General features: G+C 47.1%; 3 protein-coding genes across 3 annotated transcripts in view; 1 reads left to right on the top strand and 2 right to left on the bottom strand.

Moving 5' to 3' along the window:
• Positions 1–6,953, bottom strand: part of LOC102025414 (olfactory receptor 15-like) — a 17,954-nt gene extending 11,001 nt beyond the window's left edge. The window contains exon 1 of the mRNA XM_005414267.2: positions 6,943–6,953. Within this exon, the coding sequence (XP_005414324.2) occupies positions 6,943–6,953 (11 nt within the window). The remainder of the gene's footprint in view (positions 1–6,942) is intronic.
• A 1,255-nt stretch (positions 6,954–8,208) lies between these two features.
• On the top strand, positions 8,209–9,171 carry LOC102025740 (putative olfactory receptor 2W6). Its single transcript, XM_005414268.1, has one exon. The coding sequence runs from the start codon at positions 8,209–8,211 to the stop codon at positions 9,169–9,171; it is 963 nt and encodes a 320-aa protein (XP_005414325.1).
• Positions 9,172–21,886: 12,715 nt separating this feature from the next.
• LOC102026055 (olfactory receptor 2C3-like) lies at positions 21,887–23,071 on the bottom strand (the record flags this gene model as incomplete). The annotated part of the gene is made up of 1 exon (XM_005414269.1): positions 21,887–23,071. A coding segment is annotated over one exon (954 nt), but the record flags the coding sequence as incomplete, so codon positions are not given.
• Between the last annotated feature and the right edge of the window lie 2 nt (positions 23,072–23,073).

The following is a 23,073-nucleotide window of genomic DNA, read 5'->3' on the forward strand; positions in this document are numbered from 1 at the left end:
GGTCCAATAGTACGCATGGGATAATTTCATTTCCTTTCCATTTACTTAAGAATGTTCTATGTTTACTATATAGTCTATTTTAGACAACATGCTGTGTGCAGCTGAGAATGTGTATTCTGATATTGTTGGGTGGAACACTCTTAAAAGTCTACTAAATCCATCTGTTTGCAAGTTTGGTTTAGTTCTGTTATTTCTTTGCTGATTTTTTGTCTAGCTGATCTATCTCTTTGTGACAATTGGATGTTAAAGCCCCCTGTTATGATTGTGTTACTGTTTATTTCATTTTTTCATGCCTGTTAAAATTTGTCTTATATAGTTGGGTGCTCCTGTATTTAGTGCACAGATTTTTATGATTGTTATCTCTTCCTCTTGCAGTTTCCCCCTGACAAGTATGTAGTGACCTTCTTTATCTCTTTTGATCATGCTTGGTTTGCAGTTCACATTGTCTGGTACATTCACTTTTTTCTGAGTTCCTGTTTCATGTTTTATTATTTTCCTTCCTTTGATTTGCAGTCTATGAATTTTCTTTTGAGTTAAATGTTTGTTGTATGCAGCATATTGTTGGGTTTTGTTTCTTGATCCACTGTGCCAGTCTGCTTCTTTTGAGTGGTGAATTGAGACTGCTTATATTGATGGTATAACTGATATTTATTGGTTTATCTTTGTCATGTTATTTTCCTGTTGTTAGTTTCCCCTTTTTCCCTTGTTTAATTGCTTGCTCTGTTTGGTGGTTCCTTTCTGTTGTTGTTCTTGATGTTTTGGCCATTTTTATCTCTTTCTAGACATCTTTCAATACTCTGTGTAGGGTTGGTTTGGTGCGCATGAATTTCTTCAATTGTTCTTTACTGTGGAAATATTTTATTTCTCCATTAATTTTAGTGGATGTTTTTGTAGATTACATCAATCTGGGTGGGAAGTTTTTCTCTCACAGGACCTGAAATACTTCACTCCAAGCTTTCCTTAAGTTGATGGTTTGTGTTGAGAAATCTGCTGTGATTCTGATGGGCTTTTCTTTATATGTGATCTGTTGCTTTTCTCTAAAAGCTTTTAGTATTCTGTTCTTTTGCTGAATTTCTGGGATCTTGATCACTATATGTCTGTTTGTAGATTTTTTTGTTATGGCTAATTGGAGTTCTGTATGCCTCACTTAACTGTATGTCTGATTCTTTTTGCAGGCTTGGCAAATTTTCTGCTATTATTTCTGCAAATAGTCTTTTTATATCATTTGTGTGGATGCCTGCTGTTTGTCGACATCTATTAATCTTACATTGTTTTTATTAGCTTTATCTGGCAGTTGTTGAATTATTATTTCCTGGTTCCTTGTTATTTTTAAGAAATCCTTCCTTTCATGGTCATTAGTGGCAGTGCTGTCCTCAAGGTCTGAAAGTCTATCTTTAGCTTTGTTCAAGCAGTTTTGCCAGATTTTGATGGAATTTTTAATTTCCTGGATATCTGTTTGAATCTGTTTTATGCATTCTAGTTCTTTCCTATATTGTTCATTCAAGGATTTCTTGATTTTTCTATGCCCCTCTATTTTCTTATCTATTCTTCATTGGATATGCTGAGCAATTTTTTTATTAATGTTTTAATTTCTTTTTTAACTAAGAGATTCTTTCTGATCTGATGTCTTCTGTGGCCTGATGGGGTTGTTTCTTTACTTCAGTTGCTATCATTTCAGAAATTTCAGGTGTATGACTTCCAGGCTCTTCTTTGTTAATGTCTCCTGGACTTGTTCTGGGTGGGATAGAAGTCTGACATTGCATTTTGCTCCTTTGTTTTCTCCATTTCTGAAGCTCCAGAAGTTCCTGGGAGCTCAGCCTCACTCCCACAATGGTATGGGTGTAACTGGGCAAGGACCTAGAGGTCCCCAGTTCTCAGCTTGGCTCCTGTGATGGTGTGTGTGGGCAGGGTGTGGTCTCAGATGCTCCCAAAGTTTTTAGGCATTCAGTTGGTTCCCACACCAGTGGAGGAGGGGTGGGGGTGGCTCACTGGATTTCCTGAAGGTGTCTGGGTTTAAGATCATCTTCCGCAAGGATTGGAGGGCTCACAGATCATGGTCACTGAGGCTTCAGACACTGCCCAGGACCCAACCAGTTCCCGTGCTGCTTGGGTAGGGATGAGGGTGCAGTCACCAAGGCCAGTGATGCTGTCTGGTGTTCATCTCAGCTCCCACAGGGGTCTGGGTGGTGTGGGGAGTCTCTGTGTTTGTTTTAAAAGCACAAATATATTCTGATATTTCCTATAATAATCCAAAACCTTAGTCTTCCTTTGTGTTGAATTCTCTTTTGTATAATGAAGGTCTAGGCTCCCAGTAATGCCAATATTCTTTCCTATTTGCTCAGCCTCTCAATGTGCGGTTTACCTCTGCCTGTGGTTCTGTCTGTGGTTCTGGCCAGCCTGGCTGTGACCGAACACATATCCCTCATGCCCTGTTCTGGAGAGCACACTGCTGAGTCCCCAGCAGCCCCCATCCCCAAATGGGTGAGGACCCCAGTGAGGCAGCAGATGACTTCTTGGAAGACTATAAGGCCAGAAAAAATATTGGTGGTGGTTTCTTGAACAGAACCCCGAAAACATCACCCACAAAGGAAGCCATCAATAAACTGGACCAGGTTAAAATTGAATACCACCTCCAAAAGCATATTACATGAGGGAGGAAGCCTGATATTCGAGAAAAGTGCCTTTGAGCGCACAAACTGATAAAGGGCCGAGCACCACAGTATATGAAACATTCCTGCAAATAGATAAGAAAAAAATGTGACAGTCCAAAAGAAAAATTGAGGCGGTTATACAATATGCTTTGCCCAAGTGATGAAACTATTAAGATGCAAAGTTGGGGCAGAAGCCTGGGTTTGTCTGCTCACCAAGCCACAGCACGCATGCAACCTGATATCATCGGCAGTGTAGCTGAGTGCCTTTCCCCTCCCCCCAGCCTGGTTTCCTGTGGCTCCCGAGCTTCTGGTCCCCTTCCTTCTCCATGGAGCAGGTTCACGAGGTGCAAGTATCATGGTGCAGACCCTTCTTGGGGAGTTGACGGTGTAGGTGGAGGAACTTGTGTCCTACTTTAATAATTGACTCCATTAAAGTCCCCATGAGGCCTCTCCAGGGATTTTGACTGTATGGTTGACAATAAAGCTGATTTTATACCCAATAACAATGGCGCAAAATTTCCACATGGAGAATAAAATTTTGTAATACAGTGTAACTGAACCACCTTAGACCATTCTTTCCTAACACCGTGGGGTGTTGCCTACATTGTGAGTCTGTTTAAAAGGAGCTCTGGGTGTGGAGGAATGTGGGCCTAGTGCAGCGGTCCTTCATCCTAATGCACCTGAGCATTAGCAGGAGGCTGACTTAGACACCATTTGCTGCACAGCCTGCCCCCAGGGTTCCTGGTTAGCAGGTCTAGGGTAGGGCAGACCCTAAGAGTTTGCAATCCTCACATGGTAAAGTGATGCCCACCTGTTGGTCCCAGGACCACTCTTTATGACCTGGTGGCCTGAATATTGTAAGTGACCACTAGAGGGACAGCAAGGGTCACACTGAAGGCTGGGTGTCAACTCTGAACACCTTTACATTTGCATCATTACTGACAGTACTATTCAAAGTCCAGACTACTTCTAGGAAGCAGCTGTGAGTTCTAAATTTGTGTGCATTTTGTCCTTCAGGACTTCTTATGCATTAGATGAGATACTATGAGGGAAATTTCATTATTGGCATCTTGCACAGATACACAAACTCCCACGAGCACAGGTGCACATGCATGCACCCGAGACACAGACTTGTTGGCTATCAGGCAAAGTCACTAATGATTACAACACCACATCAAGGTTGCTGACATACAAATTTAACACACTTTATGTGAATCTCAATCCATTTACACCCAGATACAAACAAATATGCAGATGGAGAGTTATATGTACTTCCAGAAAAAATATAGCTGTAAACACACACACACACACACACACACACACACACACACACACACACAGGAATTTCTGTGAGTCTCAGGGAGGAAGTTTATCAGTGTTGGCTACATGAGTAAATAGAAGCTTGCGGCCACACACGGGGCTCCTAACTCCGTGTTAAAGAGCCTGGCACAGTTCCTGAAATAAGAAACGGTGATTTAGGCTTAGATATCGAGGCATGTGACTGCCAGTGTGCACCTTTTCTGCCACAGATTGCCTGGCGAGCCTCGTAGACTTTACTTTTCTGGATGAGAAAAATGCTGAAGCAAGGGAGAAACCTCAAGTACCAAGACTGCAGGAAGGAAAAATGTCCTGTTCAGGCCCAGATGCAAACATTTTCTCTAGCTTTAGGTAGATCCACATATTTTCAAAGTCCTGGGAAGATAGGAACCTATGCAACAAAACCACATCTTTGTTCCTTTTAGAAAAAGGACTTAAAAAGGTCGTAGTGTGAATCTATTAATCATCTTCCACTTCAATAAGTACCAGTTCCACTTTATTTAACTTAGTGGAAACAAAGTGAAACCAGATGGTTTGGAAAGCAGCTTCCAGTTTTGCAGCCTCCAGCTGCTTGATTATTGACCTCAAGCAAGGCACAGTGTTGTTACAATTAATTTCTTTCTGCTTAAAATTGGAAGTTAAGGTTACTGTTGTAGTAAGGGAAAAGATTTAATACAGGACACATCATTTACAGGATTATTTTATAATATTCACCCAAAGAGTCAAATGCAGAACAATGCATAAGATCTGTCCACACACTAGAGACCCAAAGAATCTAGCTGAAGGCCTGGATCCCCTGGCAATGCCCTGCAAGAGTCCAGCTGAGGACCTGGACCCCATGACAATGTCTCACACAAGTCTGTTTCAAGGTTCTGCACTGGGAAGGCCCAAAGGTCAGTGGTGGAAGCTAGAAAGTCTGTGCCAGTAGGATGAAGGATCTGTGCCCGCAGGCTGAGAGATCTGCATTGGAGCCAAGAAGCAATGTTCAAGGTAAGGACCAGAGCCACACTTTCAGGATTTTAATTGTGAATTTGGGACCCAATGAAGAATTGGACATACTTCAGTTTTTACATAAAACCCAGGGATCAATTCTCTCCTCCAGAAAACCTGGGCCCCTTCCTGCCTGTTTGGGAATTTTCCATGCCTGCTCCCCGAGGAGTTCTGTTTTTGCTTGGGGCCCCAGAGCAAGTCTCTAACCAAGAGCACAGTTCCCTGGGGTCCCTGCTTCTGCTCTGTAAACAAACAATGCCAATGCTCCACGGGCCAGCCTATTCCAATTTCTACAGGGACAGGGTGCTAAGGTGTCACCTTAGCCAGGGAGTGTGGACTGGTTAATGACACCATCTGTATTCTCCAAGCTGTTGGACCCAGATCATGTCCCTCCCTCTCTGGGGCAGCCTGCTGCCTCATCAGCCCCGAGCACCTGCTTGTACGGTTGTGGAACCAATGTGCCAGCCTGAGAGGTGGTGCTGAGCTGCATCGGCTGCTCAGCCAATGGCTGGCCCCTCCAGCCATCCCTCCTGCGCTCAGTCACTCCTCTTCCTCAGTCTGCTACTTAACACTTTGATGGGGTCAGAATTTACTTCTATCCTCACTCTTTCCTCAGAATTTTCATTGAATTTTCCTTTGGACACTAAGGGATCAGAATTGACTGCCTTATCCTTGAGAGAACTCCTGGTTGATTCCTGGAATTGAAGACCAGAAGGCTGGTGGAATTGTGAGTCTTCTACTTTCTTGGAAGAACAAGGGTCAGGATTTTGACATGGGCTTTGTTACAGTAGTGAGTCTTCTATCTGGGTCTAGGGTCCCCACTATGTGGATACATAATTACCTTTGTGGTGGTTTCTAGTAGGGTTCGTACTTAGTAGAGCCTCAGAGGAAGGAGTTTCCCAACACCAACCTGTGGTCTGGAGCCCCACTTTGGAGGAGCGCCCCTGCACTCCCTTCTGGAGTACCTCAATGCCCCACACTCAGCAGAGGGAGTCTAATGTAGCTCAGAAGTGAGTTCACTCTTCCTGTTCTGAGCTTGGCCAAAGCACTGTATCCCCTGGGTCTGGATCTGCACATGATCCGTGACTTCTTTCAACCTCTTAAAGGAAAAGATAGCTTCTTATGGTTAATAAAAGATAGTTATTTATGTTGTTGTTCTGAGACCTTTTGCTTCAGCCTGGTGACCAGTGAGGCGCTGTAAAGTGTCTCTGGTGATTCTGTGAGTAAGTACAACCTTCTCTGAAGCTGGTCAGAAAGGTGCAGTTCAAATGATGCACCTCCCACAAGCACAGGGCTAAGAGAGACCGGGATGCAGCCAGAGAGACTCCAGCAGGAGAGGACGGTATGCAGGTGGTGCTGGAAGGTGCACGGCTTTGATGTGAGGCTGACATTGTTCTTCTGACTTCTCTGTCAGGCGGCTCAGCTCTGTCAGGAAGACGCTGGGGCTTGGCCTGTAACTGTAGGTGGGAAAGCCCTGAAGTGGGCTGAAGGTACAGTAAATATGAAAGGAGGTGCTGTACACCCCCAGAGTGAATAGAGGCAAAGCCGGCTCCACCACTGCTGCTGTCGAGTTCCAGCCAGGAGGTACATGGTTCTCCCCCATGAGCTGGTCTCATTCGGGCTTCACCTCGGGTGAGAAAATCAGGCCCAGTGCTACTAATTCAATTGCATAGATTTCAGACAAACTGTGCAAAATAGTTACACATTTATAGTCTTGTGCTAAGCTATTCAAGGTATTTGAACATTTCCAATGGCTGTGTCCTTTGAAATTTCAAGATTTTCAACTAAAGACATGAGCTAAAAAAGACAAGAAAACGAGGTTATTCACTGAGAGTTGGATGCCTGACAGGCATAATAGGAGAGCTGCTGGGTCCTGGGCATGAGGGTAAGCAGTCAGAACAGCTTGGCTTCAAATATTAAAGCACTGAGAAAAAACATTCCTTTTGAGGTAAATCTGCAGTTTTTGCCAAGATGTCAGGCTCACGCGAAGGCCATTGCCGAACCATTTGTGCAGCTCTCTTGCCCATGCTTGGGTCTCTTGGACTTAGGTGAAAACTTGGGGTGACTGTGAATGTGCAAGTATGAGGCAGTCTTCACAAGCCACACTTGCAGACGTGTGCGTGCACCAAGGCCGTGCTTGTGACCCTGGGGCAGCCTGTGGAGGCACCTGTTCCTTGACACTGGGCTGGCTGCCTCTATGGCTCCCCGTGCCCTTTCGCTCCTGCATGGCACCTGCCTGAGGGTCCCGGCCTGGACCAGGGCACTGAACCTTGTAGAATGTCCAGGGCAGTTCGGGGGGCTGGAGTCCTCTGTGTCTCCTCCAGCATTGCCGGATGGCAGTGGCAGTCACACGGAGAGGCATGCTCTTCACACGTGTCTGTACTCTCGTTCCCACTGCCTCCATCTTGTGGACGCCCAGGGTCATTTGCAGCTACCTTGGTGGGTGCGATCCTGAGCGCTCGGAGACAGAGACCCCATCAGAGCCTGGGCTTAGACTGTTGCCGCCAGGAGTGCTGCAGGTGACCAGAGTTTGGACCACTGTCACCAGTCAGGTGGGCCTGTGAAGGTCTGGCTGAGGGCTCAGCAGATCTATGCGCCTTTCCTCTTGCACAGGGAAAGCCACCCTACAGAGAAGCTGGATGCAGGCCGGGTCTCCAGACCTGTCTCCTGCGGAGCCAGAATCAAGTCCGGCACTTCAGCTCTTTCATGTAGGGTCTGAAATTTCCCGTGTTCCATTTACACACCATTGAGGAGTCATCTGAGTGGGTGTTCAGGGATTCTCCGAGCGCTGTCCATGGGTTCAGTCCTTTCTGCCTCCGCGCACACCACCTTCTTTTCTGGAAACACTTTGTTTAAGCTGCCAAGTGTGACATTCCTGTGATGTGGAACAAAAGAAACACCTCTCAGGGTAGGGGTCTCCTGTCAGACAGACTCTTCCACAAGGGCCAGTCAAGGGGAGAGGTTTGCACAGCAATCACTCAATAAATCTTTTAACTGAGTTTGGCTCTCTCCTGTCCTTTGGTCATTATTCACTAAACAGGGAAGCTCCAGGCTCAATTTCTCTTCTGTCCTTTAGGAATCAGGCACACCTCTCTGCAGAAATCTATGCCTGTGTGCTAGGAAAGCAAGAAAGGACCAATGACCCCCTCGACTTCAGTCCCATACAGGCTAACTGGGTGTGCTCGGTGCAGTATTCACAAGCCGTCTCGTTCAGTTCTTTGTTGTTTGTCTGTAGCAGATGCTGACGGTTATGGCAAAGGACAATGACAGCCACTTCCAGCCATTCATCCTGGTGGGCTTCTCTGATCGGCCTCAGCTGGAGCAAGCCCTCTTTGCTTTCGTCTTGGTCTTCTACATGCTGGCCCTGGTGGGCAACACGGCCATCATCCTCCTGTCAGTGTTGGATGCCAGGCTCCACACACCCATGTACTTCTTTCTGGGGAACCTGTCTTTCTTGGACCTCTGCTTTACCACGAGTATTGTCCCCCAGCTGCTGTGGAATCTTTGGAGTCCAGGTAAGACCATCACCTACCATGGCTGTGCGGCCCAGCTGTACATCTACATGGTGCTGGGCTCCACTGAGTGTGTGCTCCTGGCTGTCATGTCCTACGACCGCTACGTGGCCGTCTGCCGGCCCTTGCACTACATGGTGGTCATGCACCCCCGCCTCTGCCTGCAGCTGGTCAGCGTGGCCTGGTGCTGTGGCTTTCTGAACTCTTTCATCATGTGTCCTCAGACCATGCAGCTGGCCTGGTGTGGGCGGCGCCGGGTGGGCCACTTTCTCTGTGAGATGCCTGCCCTTATTGCCATGTCCTGTGAGGACACCATGCTGGTAGAAGCCTTCGCCTTTGCTCTGGGGGTTGCCCTCCTGCTGGTGCCCCTCTCTCTGATCCTTGCCTCCTACGGCAGGATCGCAGCTGCTGTGCTGAGGATCCAGTCAGCTGCAGGGCGCACGAAGGCCTTCAGCACCTGCTCGTCCCACCTGACGGTGGTGTTGCTCTTCTACGGCACCATCATCTACATGTACCTGCAGCCAGCCAACACCTACTCCCAAGACCAGGGCAAGTTCCTCACCCTCTTCTACACCGTCGTCACGCCCAGTGTCAACCCCCTCATCTACACTCTGCGGAACCAGGATGTCAAGCGGGCAGTGAGGAAGCTCCTGGCCGGCAGGAAGGGGCCGGGGAAGCCCAGGGAGGGGGCCCTTGAGTAGCCAGGCTGGGCGTGGTACCCCTTATCCACAACCCGTGGGCCAGAAATGCTTTGCATTCCGGAATTTCTTCTGGATTTTGAGATATTTGCTTACGTGTAACGCCATGTCTTAGGGAGGGGCCCCACGTCTAAACATGGAATTTCTTTGCATGTCATCTGCACCTTACACACAGCCTGGAAGTGATTTGATGCGGTATTGTTAGCGCACCTGTGCTCTAGCTGGCACCACCTCGTGAGGTCAGGGGTAGAATGTCAGGAGGTGCTCAGGTTCTGGGCACTGGAGCATTTTGGATTCAGATCAGGAGTGCTCAGCCTGGCTGGCAACTTGCTGGGGCTTCTGTCTTAGTGCATCTGTAACCATGGGGGATGAGTGTTCAAGGACAACATATGGTCAGGGGCTGAAATAACGTGCCGCGCTAAGATCTCAGCGTAGCCACTGTGGTGGGCTATGAAGACGGCCTGCTCGGCACAAGTAAGTTTTTGATCTAATTTAATGTTATAGAGGAAGCCCTGGTTCTGGAGCAACCAAAAACAGGAGTTACCTCTGAATCACCCACATCCCCTTTTTTATTAAACAGCGGTAGTGATATTGCAAAGGTGTTTTGGCAGCTGCCCACGTGGCAGGTGCTATGCACTTCTCTGAGTTACCGAGAGGCGTAGGAGTGTACTCTGCCAAGGGGCCCTTGTCCTAGGAGCAGCCACTCAGGCCCGGTGTGAAGGCAGCCCTGACGGGGAGGGCGTCGCTGGCTTGTGGGATGCTGCGCATGGGTTGGCTCCAAGGAACCACTGCTCTACTGAAGCTGCAATTGTGTCCAGACTTGAGTGGTCCAGGAGGCAGTGACAAGCCCTCGGGCAGGGCAGGGCAGAGGAGAACGGGCACTGGATGTCCTCTGTCAAAAGGCAGAGCAACCCTCCTATTTCCAGCAGCAGGGCTATTAATGGAGCCCCAGGTGGCTGCATTTCAGTTTCCATGACAGACTGTTCACAAAGACGGAAACACTTGTTTTTGAAATTACTCGTATTAAACAAAAATTATGGGAGGGATTCAGGCTTATCCAAGAACTCTTAAGACCCATAATAATATGAAACTTTTGGAGTTCTTAAATTTGGGTATTGCCAACTATAGATCTCAAAATTTTCCTGTTAATCTCTTCACTGTAGGTGCTCACTGAAACCTCCATCCCTGAACTCGTTCCTTGGGAAGGAAGACGGGGTGCCCACTGTCAAAGGAAAGGGGTGCTACAAAGCCTCTGCTTTGGGACTGCCAGGAACTCGAAACCCTTCACCCTGTGTGTCAGAAAGAGGACAAGCAGGTCAGGAAAGCTGGGGCAGGGAAGGAAAAGGTGGGGCAGGGCTGGAGCTCAGTTAACCTCTCCTGTGGGGCAGGCGCCCAGCCTGTGCTAGAGCTGCAGGGTCAAAACTAACCACTCGATCTTGGGCAGTGCTGTCACATCGCCCCGTACCTCACACAATACAGGATCTCAGCTGAGTTACCCACACGTCTGTCTACGAGTAAATTCATTCTGGTTTCTTAATCTCCATCTAAAGCCACAGGTGTCCAAACTGTTGGCCATGTGGAGTGGAGAGGAATTATCTCCGGCTGCATATGAAATGTGTGATGCAGTTAATGTAAGCAACACAATTTCCCTTTTTGTAGTTTAACTCATTAAAATATTTTACAAAGTAGAACAAATCCCAGTTTAATAATTAACTAAGAAAACTTGCCTATCTAGTAACAATAAAAAATTGTCTTCACAGGTGTACATGGAGAGGTGGGCTGAAATACTATTTGTATGCTTCTTTTTATTGGCTCATGTCTGCGGGACATAAGGATCACACTCCTCAGGGGGGCTGGTGCATGGACACAATGCATCCTGATTCTTTCTGTGTCCTGTGTCCTCCCTCCCAGCACCCGCATAACCTGTGCCTTCCCTTTTGCAGAGATCTCTCGCTCTGTGTCCCATCCTCTCCTCTTGCTGAAGTGCTTGGCATGGTGATGGGTGTGTACTGATCTTTACAAGATATGTTGATTTTGCTGTGAATAAAATATGGAAAATAGGCTCAGGCCTTATTATTGCCAAAATTCTATAATGATACCTCAATAGTTATTACAAATATTAACATGCAACTATTTATTACATTAAGGTACATATTAATTTATAACTACTAGTTACTCATTAATTTATTACGAATATTAAAGAATACTCATTCACATATTTGGACATTTGCATTTCATTTTTCTTTTTTCTTCAGTGAGCACATTTTCTGTGCTAGGACCCTGCGATGGGAATTAACTGTAGGAAATCCGCAGCAATCTGGCGCTGACAACGTGCCGTCATAACTTGACCTTAAATTGAGCTTGGCCGTTTGCACTCCCTGTAGAAGGAGGCGTCTGTGTGGGGCCTTGCACGCGGAGTGAGGCAGGGAGTGGAAGAGCGGGGAGGAGGCAGTGAAATAAAGAGCAAAAGGAACGCGCGGGCAGGGAGGAGACAGGTCTGAGTCGTAGGTGGGGCGCTGGTTACAGCGTTCTTTGGAGCGCGCGGTGAAGAGGGGCGCGCGCGAGGCCACCCCACCCCGGGCTGCCGCCAAGCCTCAGAGCTCGGGTTTGCTTTACAGAGACAACGTGAGCGCAGCAGCAGGACGTGTTAGGCAGACTGTGCGGTGCAACCTAGAGTGGGCCTTAGGAAAAGGAGCAGCAGGCCCTTCAGTAAGCCGGGAAGCAGCATGAGAGTGTGCAGGGCGAAGACCGGGCTTGGGTTGGATGCCTGGGACCAGGACAGCGGGCTGCGGGCTTGCCCCAGGGGAAGTGAGTGCAGAACCAGCCAGCCTGCTCCCGGCCGCCTTTGTGGTGCGGGAGGCGGCGGCTTGCGGGAGGAGGCCGAGTCGTTCAACGCCAGTCTCGTTCTTGGAAGTCAGGACCGCGTCCCCTCACATGAGCGCAAAGGGTTTCGAGATCACACTTTAGGACGAAGGCGCGCGCCCTGTGCGCGTCCTGGAGGCGCCGCTGGCACAGACCGGCGCTTTAAGCGGCCAGATCCGGGCCGCGGAACCGGCTGTTGGAGGTCTGGGGTGCGCTCGGAGGCGGCGCTTCCGGGGAGACCCGGGGACCGTGCGGGTCTGTGCGAGTGCGCGGGCGTCTGGGGTCCCGGTGCCCGCAGGCACAGCGCGAGGCCCCGGGGACCTCTGCTCTCCGCGGACTTCGCTCTCTCCCAGAGGGGATACACCGGCACGCAGCCACAGCCTGCGTAATCAGGGAGCCACATTTGATCGGCTTATTTTTATCACTCGGTTATTTGGCTGAGCTGCCTCTGCCCCTCGTTTATTTCCCTCGCTACGGGTGCAGTTGCGCTCGCCTTCCGGCCCTGGGGCCCTAGGACCCCTGTAAACAAGGGAAGGGTGGAGGCACTTTGCTTTACATTGCCACATCCTGCTGGTTCTGGGACTATCTATTACAGAAAAAGAGATGAGTTTCAAACTTAACTTTTTTTCTGCTAGCCAGTTCCAAACATGAGCAAAGAACACCTATATATGTAAAAACAGTGCTTTCTTTAGACTGTTTTATATTTTACATTTATCATAAAATAAAACTGTAATTTTTGGTGAGCAGTCGTGTGAATTTACAGACATACACATTTATGCAGTCACCACCACGATCAGCACTTAGCGCAGTTCCACCACCCCAGGGTCTCCCTGGCGACATCCGTTTATAAACCCCTGACTCTGACCATCAACTCTGAAAATCATTGATTTATTTTCATCACTAGTTTTATCCTCTGGACAGTGGTGTCAGTGTAATTGTGAAGTACCATGGCTGATTGTAAGAGTGGCTTTTTACAACCAGCAGACTAGACAGTGTTTGAGATTCATTGCCGTGGGTGTCCCTGTGGCTCGGGCTTTGATTTTACAGAGTGGATTCCATGGTGCGGATGACCTGGGTCTGCGCATCTTGTCACTGGTTAAAGGACGCAGTATTGGGGTTGCTTCCAGTTTGGACAATTAAGCATGGAGCTGCTCACAGCAATGAGGTACACGCTTCTGTGGAACATAAGGTCTCCTTTCCCCAGGCGTGGGACCGCCGGTCCTGGCCGAAGTGCCGGCTCATCAGATAACGGCAAGCACCTCCCAGTGGGGGCATCTGGCCTCCACACCGCCAAGCGGAAGGCCCAGCCGCCCTGCAGTGTCCCTGGGGAGCTCGCTGTCTCCTCACTGACGCGTGCGACGTCATGTCATCGTGACTGTGACTTTAATTCCCGAGAGCTGAGTGGTGCTGGATGTCCTTTCCTCTTTTGTCCCCACATCTTCTGCTTTATGTCTCTGCTCAAGTTTTGCGCAGTGTTGAAACTGAGTTTTGAGTGTTTAGCAATTATGGGTGCATAACCTGCAAACAATTTACCCCGGCCTTTTGTCCCTATGTTTTAACACGGCTTAATAAGCAAAACTTATAATTTGGAATAAGCCCAGTTTGTCGATTTTTCGACATGTTGGATTTTTCGGTGTCCTGAGAACTGTTTGCCAAATCACAGGCGAAAATGAGTTTCTATTTTGCCTTCTATTAAGATTTGTGATCTTACATTTATGGCCCATTTTGAACCGATTTTTGTATAAGGTATAAATTTAGTCAGAGGACTTTCTAAATTGCCTGTGGATGTCCAGTTGTTCCAACAACTTGTTGAAAAATGTTTGTTGAATTATTTTGTGCCTTAGTCAAAAACCATTTAGCCATAATGCTGAGTCCATTTTTGGGTTCCTGTTCTGCTCCATTGGTCTTCATGTCTATTCTTTAACCAATAATATATTATTGTTACTACTTCATTTTGGTGATATGCCTTAAAATAGGACATGTGATTCTTTCAATTTTAATCTTACTTTTTAAAAATTTTTGAGGTTTCCTGTTTGAAATAGAAGTAAGAATTAATTTATCTATGTCTGCAAAAGTCTACCTAGGATTTTGATAGGAATTATGTTAAATCAGTGAATCAATTGGGTTGAATTAGCCTCTTCCGTATTTTGGGTTTTCTAAATCATGAACATGTTATTTCTTTACGTTGATTTGCCATCTTCCATTTCATCAGGTTTTTACAGTCTTTAGCATATGCATATTTTTCAATTTTCACTCAAATACTTTATTTTTAGCTATTGTAGGTGGTATCGCTTTTAAAATTTTCTTGCTAACCTGTAGAAATATGATTGATTTTTATGCATTTGTATCCATTGGCTTTGTAAGTATGCTTAGTCATTCTCTGACTTTTCACTTTTCACAAATTCCTTCAGACATCATGTGTTACTGGACTCTGAATGCTACTGTTTTGTTGAGAACTTAAAAAATACATTAATGAGAAATTGTGTTTTAGTTTTCTATTTTGTGCTGTTGGTGTTGGGTCTTCATAATTGGGTAATGCCTCACAACCTGAGTCAGAATGTTTGTTCTCCCAAATGCTACAAAACTTTCATGTACAACTGGTACTTCTTCTGTAAGTATTTAGTACATTGGCTAGAGAAATATTCTGGACATGGAAATTTTTCAGAAAGTTTTAAATTAATAATTACTTGTATTATTTATAACATTATTCAAGCATGTATTTTATCATGGTGAGTTTTGGTAGTTTGTATGTTTTGAGAAATTTTTCTGTTCATCTATATTTTAGGATTTATGCATGTTATACAGGTATTTGTAGTAATTATCTTTTATCCTTTTAATATTTGTGTGTACAAACATATCCTCACTTTACTGGAGAATTTCTGTCTTTACTGCTCTTTTCTTTCTTGGTCAGTTTTACTCAATGTTTAGCAATTTTTGGTAATCAGATTTTTCTCTATTAGTTTTTATAGAATTTCTCTCACTTTTCTTTTAGAAATACATTGATTTCTGCTTTGTTATTTAATTCTACTTGCTTAAAGTTTATTTTTCTCTTATTTTTCCAGTTTCCTAATGTATAGTGCTCCATCAAATTTCTTGATAATGGAATGAGGCAGTTGGTTGCATGAACTCAGAGTCCTCCCCTGGGGCCTGGAGCTGACTGGTGGTAGGGAAATATTCCCTGAGACTTGCTTTAGCACCGGTAGGTGGAGTCGTTTCTCTTTAACAGGATCCACAGATTTTCCAGGCAGACTCTTCACCCGCAGCAAAACCATGCTCGAGTCATGCTTCCTAAAGAATTTCAGAACTGAGAAAACTCTGGAAACTGGAATCCAGCTTTTCATTACCAAGCAGGTGGAATTGCAGAAAGCCGGAGAGGTTTGTCTGTGTTTCCACTGCTCATTATTACCCTGCTGAGGAGCAGGAGCAGGACTTCAGCCTGCACCACCTTTCCCAGCAGTGGGGGAGGCCTGCTGCCCAGAGCTGCCCTGGGGTGACGGTACTGGCTCGGGTTTTTCCTGCCATGGACAGAGTCTGTAGCACTGCGACTTTCTTCTAGCCCTTTCTTTTTGAATTCTAGTTTGTCTTCCCAGAGATTTATGTGACTGTCTCAGTGTTTCAATTTGATTCCCCTTAAACTTCAAAGTCTTGACTTCTAGGGCCTGGGTTAAGTAAATAATTTTAAAAGGAAGTTCAAGTAACTCCCCGGTGAAGGTTTTCTTTGTTATTGCTAACACTTGATTCCTGTGAATATGTTTTTACCCATAGGGAGGTTCTCTGATACAAATGCTTTCTTTCATATGTTTTCAACATAGTCCTTTACTTGGTGACTTTAAGCACTGCATTCATTCTCACCAGTAGTGAACTAAGTAAGATTTTTTTTGTTGTTTAACTCATTTTTCATTCTTCCAAGGAATTTTTGAATGAAAAGGGTTGACAAACAAGGTCCTAACATGCTTCTAAGTTTAAACTTAGATCCATATCTCTCACAATGCACTAAACAAATTGAAATGGATCAAAAATCTAAATATAAAAGCAGAAACATTTAATCTATCAGAAGACAGAATAGGTAGAATTCTTGAGGACATAGGTAAAGGCCAAGACTTTATGAACAAAATCCGATTACACTGGAAATATCACAAATATTCAACAACTGGATCATATCAAATTAAGAAGCTTTTGCACAGCAGCAGAAACCACCAGCAGAGAAACGAGACAACAGAACCTACAGAATAGTAAAAAGAAGTTTACCAGCTATTCCTTAGACAAAGAACTAACATCTAGAATACTAAAGAATTAAAAAAAGTCAGATCCCCCCAAATTAAAAACCCCAATCCAAAAATGGTCATCTGAAATGAATACACACTTCTCAGATGAAGCAGTAGAAGCAGCAAATAAAACACACCGAGATTCCATCTTACTCCTGAAAGAATAAGTAAAGTTTCAGTCATTTCTGGAAATTACTTGGTCTTGGTGATGGCTAATTTCATGTGCCTACTTGGATAGTCCACAGTACCCGGGGATTTGGTGAAACACCAGTCTGGATGGTGCCACAAAGGGATCCTTTTTTTTTTTTTTTTTAAATTTTTTTATTTTAGAAATAAAAAGAGGAAAACATTAACAGACAGACAACCTTTTACAAAATAGAGAAAGAACAGTACAAACAATACAGAGTTACAAAGTGGTAGGAAATTAACAATGCTTGTTGTATTACATATTGATATCTTGAAAGTGGTTTCTCATGAAAACAGAGACATGCAGTATTGATCAATCAGGGACTCATTAACAGTTTCTTTCAGCAAAGAAATAGAAGACAGTAGATCAGCTATGTTAACTATCCTGCATATACATACATACACAATTTCTCCTTCTTTCAAAGGGGTACTTTCGGATGAGGTTAACATTTAAATCGGCAGGCCCTGTTTTATTCTGTTGTATTTGTGGTGCTAGGGATGGAACCACGGGCCATGCACATGCTAACCAAGCACTCACCACTTAGCGGCACCCCAGCCAAATCATAGGACCCCAGAGACAGCAGTTTATGGTCGTCTCCTAGTCAGCATCTAAAGAGAAACAGAGGCCTCCAGGGAAGGGGGATTCTGTGGTCTGCTTTACACTCAGGTCTGCCTCACCTCCTCCCCTGGCCTTGAGCCTGTCCTGTGGGTTTCTGACTTGCCAGTCCAAAAACTGAGCGGCCAAATCCTTGTACCTCTTCAAATCTCAGTCACTCTGTCTCTCTCTTTCTCTCTCTCCCTCTTAGTTCCATTTACTTGAATAATTCTAATACAGACTTAATCACTAACTTCCAAAAAGGATGTAGGAAATTGGCTTGCTTACATCGATTGCTTGGTTGCAGTGCTGAAGGCTGAACCCAGGGCCTCACAAGTGCTAGGCAAGAGCTCTGCCACTAAGCCATGCTCCCTGCCCGGTATTTACCTTTTTTCATGAAACAAGCCTTTTAAATTATGCAGTTTTCATACTTTTTTCCTCAAACAGGATGAGTATGTTTGAGGAAAGAAGTATGTTCAGTACTTAACATACTAACATACTATTCAGTACTGAACATACTATCCTTATATGTTCAGTTCAGATTTTGTCATTGGATTGACTTTAAGAGGCATTTATGAAATCCTCTGTATTTTACTAAAAAAATCCATATTTTCTATTAAATAAATATAGACATTAAATGAAGATACAGAATTAGGTAGCTGATTCAATAGTTATATTCTAAATATATCCCTAAGATTTCTAAAGCAAAATAAACCCTTAGCACAATCTGTCTTAGTCAGTTCACCATCACTGGGGCAGAATACCTGACACCTACAACTTAAAGAAAGAGGTTTAATTTGGCTCACAGGTTAAGTGCATGGTTGCTCGGCTTCCAGGAAGAAACAGCATCACAGCAGGGCATAGCAGAGGAAAAGCTGCTCATGGCATGTTGCCCAGGAAGCAAGAGAGAGAAGGGAAGAGAATATGCCCTTCCAAGTCCTGCCTTCAGTGCCCCTTCTGACCGGGTGCACCTCTGAATGCTTTTGATGTAGACTATGACATTCTGTCCCAAAAGAGTCTGGTGTATCTCATTATGCAAAATACACTAGGTCCATCTCTAACGGTTGCCAAAGTCTTAAGAGTTCTAGCGTTTCTGAAAAGTTCAAGTCCAAAGTCTTCTCTGAGACTCAAGGCAAACTCTTAGCTGTGAGGCTCTGTAAAAAATTAAGAAGAATGTTAAACATTGGTGACACTCAATGGCACAGGGTAAATATTCTCATTCCAGAAGGCAGAAATATGGAGATAAGAAAGGTTCAGAGTGAAGCAAGTACAGAACCCAGCAGGACAAACATTAAACCTTATATCTCCATGTCCAATACCTAGTGCATAATGTGGAAAGGTGTGAGCTCCAAAGGACTTGGGCAGCCCTGCCCCTGTGACATTGCTGGTTGCAGCCCTTCTGGCCTGTGTCTTGGGGTGCCCAAGGCTCTCCTCAGCAGAGTTTATTTTGATTCATGATTTCAGCCCTTGGTTGGTGGCTTCAAGGCAAAAACATCATGGTAGGGGGCAGAGGAAAAGCTGCTCACACACATCATGAAGACAAGAAAGCAGAGAGTCAAAGATGAGCAGGGAGGGAGAAGACCCTTTCAGGCCATGCCCTAGTGACCCACCTCCAGCCAGGCCCCACCTCTGAATGTGGGTCTTTTGGGGAATGTCTTAGTTATTTTCTCATTGTTAGGACAAAATACCCAACATTCAGAAGTTAAAGGAGGAAAAGTTTATTTTAGCCTACAATTTGTAGAAATTTCAGTTCATAGTCAGCTGGCTCCATGGTAGGGTGGCATGGCAGAGGAGCATCACAGAGGAGAAACAGCCCATGGCAGGGCAGGGAGGAGGCAGCAGCAGTGAGCCTGCCTTTCATCTTCACCTTGGTATGCCATGTAGGCTTAAAGCCTAGACTGGTGCCACCCACGTTCAGGGTAGAACTTCCTGTCATCCACACCCAGAGCTATACTAAACCAATTTAGTTATTGCACACTCAGTCCCACAAACACACTCCACAGACCCAGCCACCTCTGAAAAGCTCCCCCATGCATGCATGAGGCTTTGAGGGGACAAGTAGATACAAGTGCGGACATTTTGATCTAAAATATAACAGGGTCTTTTCCCATCTTAAAGGCTTTTGTGTTGATAATCTCCTCAAGGATCTTCACTAAACATGTGTGGTCCAGATAGAATTTCTGCTGACATACATTTTTGGATCTTGAATGAAGGAAACCTTGGGCAGTGGGAGTGAGAGCCCAGTGTGTGTGTTATCACAAGATCTGAGCAAGGATGAAGCAACTTTTCCAGGGCCTAAGTGGAAAATCAGATGGTCCCACCTCAGTTCACGGAAGTGCAGGTGAAGGGTTAATGGACAGTTAATGAGTGGTGTGCACTGTGTTTATCAGTCACGCTTGATCGTGCATGGCCCCTGCAAGACCTCTGGGTTGTGTTCACTCTCTCAAAACACACGTGTGTGCACACACAAGTGCACACACAAGAAAGAATAGATGGAAAACCTAAGCCTAAAGTAGAAAACCATACAATCACAGTCTAAGAAATCTCAGGCATAGGAGACTGTTTGTATTTCTGTGCCTAACTTCAAAGACACACAAGGTGCGATCAAAACATAGAGTGAGGTTTACATTCAAATTTATTATAGTAAATACACATTGCCTTTAACCTTCCAAAATCCTCCCTCACACTTTGAAGACGCCTATCCTATCACTCGTGCCACTTTCTGAAGCGGTTCTGGAAGTCCTCTTTCTTGAGTGTCTTCATCCGGTTTGTCAAGGATACAGTGAATGCCAGAGCCAAGAGCCATCCAATGGAAAGGCAGCTTCTAAAAGCATGGCACTGTGTCCTCATCCACTCCACTCACCAGACCTGGCACTGTGTGACTTCTGGTTCCTTCCCAAGGTCAAAATGACCATGAAAGGTAAATGTTGTGATTGTATTCAGGATGTGGACAGAGCTATGAAAATGAAAGTGAACAAAAGACATGAAGGAAGACTTCCACAGCTGCCTCAGCAAGTGCCAGGAATAACAGGATAAGTGTGTTTGAGGCAAGGGGAGGGTTCTGAGGAGGATTAATGGCAATGTGTCTTTTATCACAATAAATATTTAAACTTGAACATGCATCCTATGTTTAAACCACACCCTGAAAGGCCTATTATGAGCTGTCCTGCTGCCAAATAACCTGAAAATGTAAAACTCAGCGTTCATCCAGGGTGAGAACCCCCTGACCTGGAGTGCTGGATCTCTGACACCTTGCTTCCTGCTGTCCGATCTCTGTCATGCTCAGGCACACAGGCATCCTCTTCTCAGCTGGAGCTGGGGTCAGGTGGCCCTTCCCTCTTCTGTCACATTCTCCTTGCACCCAGCTCACTGACTGGTCACCAGTCTTCTCTGTGTCCAGAAGGGACCACGGTGCCCATCTCTGCTCTGGGGCTCCACCAGGCCCACACACACCATCTGTGTGCTCTGGGCCCCTTCACTGTAGACTCCCCCAGGATCACTCTCTCCTTCTCTGGGTCCCGGGCCCCACCTGTGTGGACACCACCAGGGACAGGGCTTCCCCCCTGCGAGCTCTGTGTGTCACCCGTGTGGACTTCACCGGGGGTCACCATTGCCAGCTATGTGCTCCATGTGCATTGGTGATGATGCCAGCGGGCACCACTTTCCTGTCTGTGTGCTCCGTGCCCACCCGTGCCCATGTGCAGTTGGTTGTGATTGGGCTCGGCCAATGGGTGGCCTTGGCAAGAGATATCCAGGGTGCAGGGAGCCAGGTAGTGTGCTGCTCCCTGCCTTCCATCCTAGGACTGCTGCAGCTGGCCTGTCCCTCCCTGAAGACCGCAGCCCCTGTTAGCAGTGATCCCTCCATGTTCAGGTCATCAAGCTGCTCCTTTCTCCGCCTCCTTTCCTGAGGTCCTGAGTGTCCCCTGGTTTGGGCCAAGTCCTGTAGTGTCCCTTGCATCCTCCCTAGCTTTAATTCCAGTTACCATAATACCCTTGGTGGAGTCCCTAAATCTGCCTACATCTTGGGAGATTTTCTCTGGATTAAACTGTACTCAGATGACACCCTTTGTCATGAGATCCTAGTTATTTCAACAGCCGAGACTCCCCCTATGCAAGGAGAACAAGAGTTTCTGATCAAAACCCACTTGGTAACAAATGTATGGGGTTTCCCACAGCAGCAACTGGGTCTCTCAGAAGTCAGTTCTGTTCTAATGCTACCCAAGTGGGGCTCACTTCAGACCCTGCAGGTTCACGGGCTCTGTCCGGCATGCCCCCAGCCCCCAGGGAAAGCCCAGGGCGAGGTGCCATGGGTGCCCCCAGGATGGGCTCTCAGGATGGACAGGTGCCAGAATGTCTGCGAAGCTCAGGAAGATGCTTTCTCCACTTCACGCCCTGTAATGAGGGATCCTGATTCGCCGGAGTGCATCCGCATCTGTGGCTTGGGGACTTGTTCTGCACAAGAGCAGACCCCAACCCCAGTCCCTCTGGCAGGTACAGGCTTTAGGAGTTCTGTGCCAAAACCAGGACCAAATATGTATTTCTAACTGCACCAGAAGGGGTTGAATAAAAATGTACACACATCTGTGGACCCATCTCGACTTCACTCTCAGTTTAGTGGTAACTACTCCTGCAGTTACCGAATCTCCGTGGGCTCACGCGTGTCTGTCCGACTGACTCACTGTACACAATGGAGAAATATAAAAATGCTGCACACAGCCTGGGCACACGCCACGGCAGAAATTATCAACAATTAAGAAAGTCACACAAAACTTAACATAGATATATATGTAACCCCCACGGACATGACAGTATTAACAAAGTGACAGTGCGCATATATGTGATGCATATAATAATACACAGTAAACACAGTTTCGCTAAGGTTTTGATTATTAATGAAAAGCGAAAACAAGCACGTTCCCTTCACGCCTGGACGTCCATGAGCACAGTGTCCTCCCTGGACTCCACGGCGGTCCTCCTGCCGCCCGGAGTCACTGTTGGTGTCAGCTTCGCTCTTCCCCCTCGGCAGTGACCGGCAGCTCTGCTATTCTCTAGCCAGCGTTCTCGTGGTGCCGCAGGCCCCTAGGGCCAGGCGGCCCAGCGCCCCCTTCACGTCCTTGTTCCTCAGCGTGTAGATGAGCGGGTTCAGCGCGGGCGTGACCACCGTGTAGAAGAGCGCCACGAACTTGCCCTGCTCGTGGGAGCCGCTCTTGGCGGGCCGCAGGTACATGAAGATGATGCTCCCGTAGAAGAGCGTCACCACGGCCACGTGCGAGGAGCAGGTGTTAAAGGCCTTTCTCCTGCCCTCGGCCGACCTCATCCTCAGCACGGCCCTGGCGATGTGGCCGTAGGACACGAGGATCAGCCCCAGCGGCAGCACCACGAAGACGAAGCTGGCCACGTACATCTCCAGCTCGTTCAGGCTGGTGTCCACGCAGGCCAGCTGCGGGATGAGGGGCATCTCGCAGAAGAAGTGGTCGATGCGGTTGTTCCCGCACAGGGGCAGCAGCAATGTGAGCGTGGAGCCCACCAGGCTGGTGGTGAGGCCGCCCAGCCAGGCCAGGCAGGCCAGGCCCACGCAGAGCGGCGGGTGCATGAGGGCGGCGCAGCGCAGCGGCCTGCAGACGGCGGCGTAGCGGTCGTAGGACATGACGGCCAGCAGGACGCATTCGGTGGCGCCCAGCCAGTGCGAGATGTAGAACTGCGCCGCGCAGCCCGCGTAGCTGATGGTCTTCCGACGGCCGCAGAGGTGGGCCAGGAGCTGGGGGACGATGCTGGTGGTGAAGGTCACGTCCAGCAGGGACAGGTTGGCGAGGAAGAAGTACATGGGCGTGTGGAGGCGCGGGTCCGCGCAGCACACCAGCGCGATGACGGCGTTGCCCGCGAGGGACACCCCGTAGAAGCCCGCCACCAGCGCGAGGAGCGCGGGCTCCAGCGCGGGGCGCGCCGAGAAGCCCAGGAGCACGAAGCCCGCGGGGGCGCTGGCGTTGGCGGCCGCCG

This window comes from Chinchilla lanigera, unplaced genomic scaffold (genome assembly GCF_000276665.1).
Source record: "Chinchilla lanigera isolate Chin_1 unplaced genomic scaffold, ChiLan1.0 scaffold00180, whole genome shotgun sequence".
Classification (NCBI taxonomy): domain Eukaryota; kingdom Metazoa; phylum Chordata; class Mammalia; order Rodentia; family Chinchillidae; genus Chinchilla; species Chinchilla lanigera.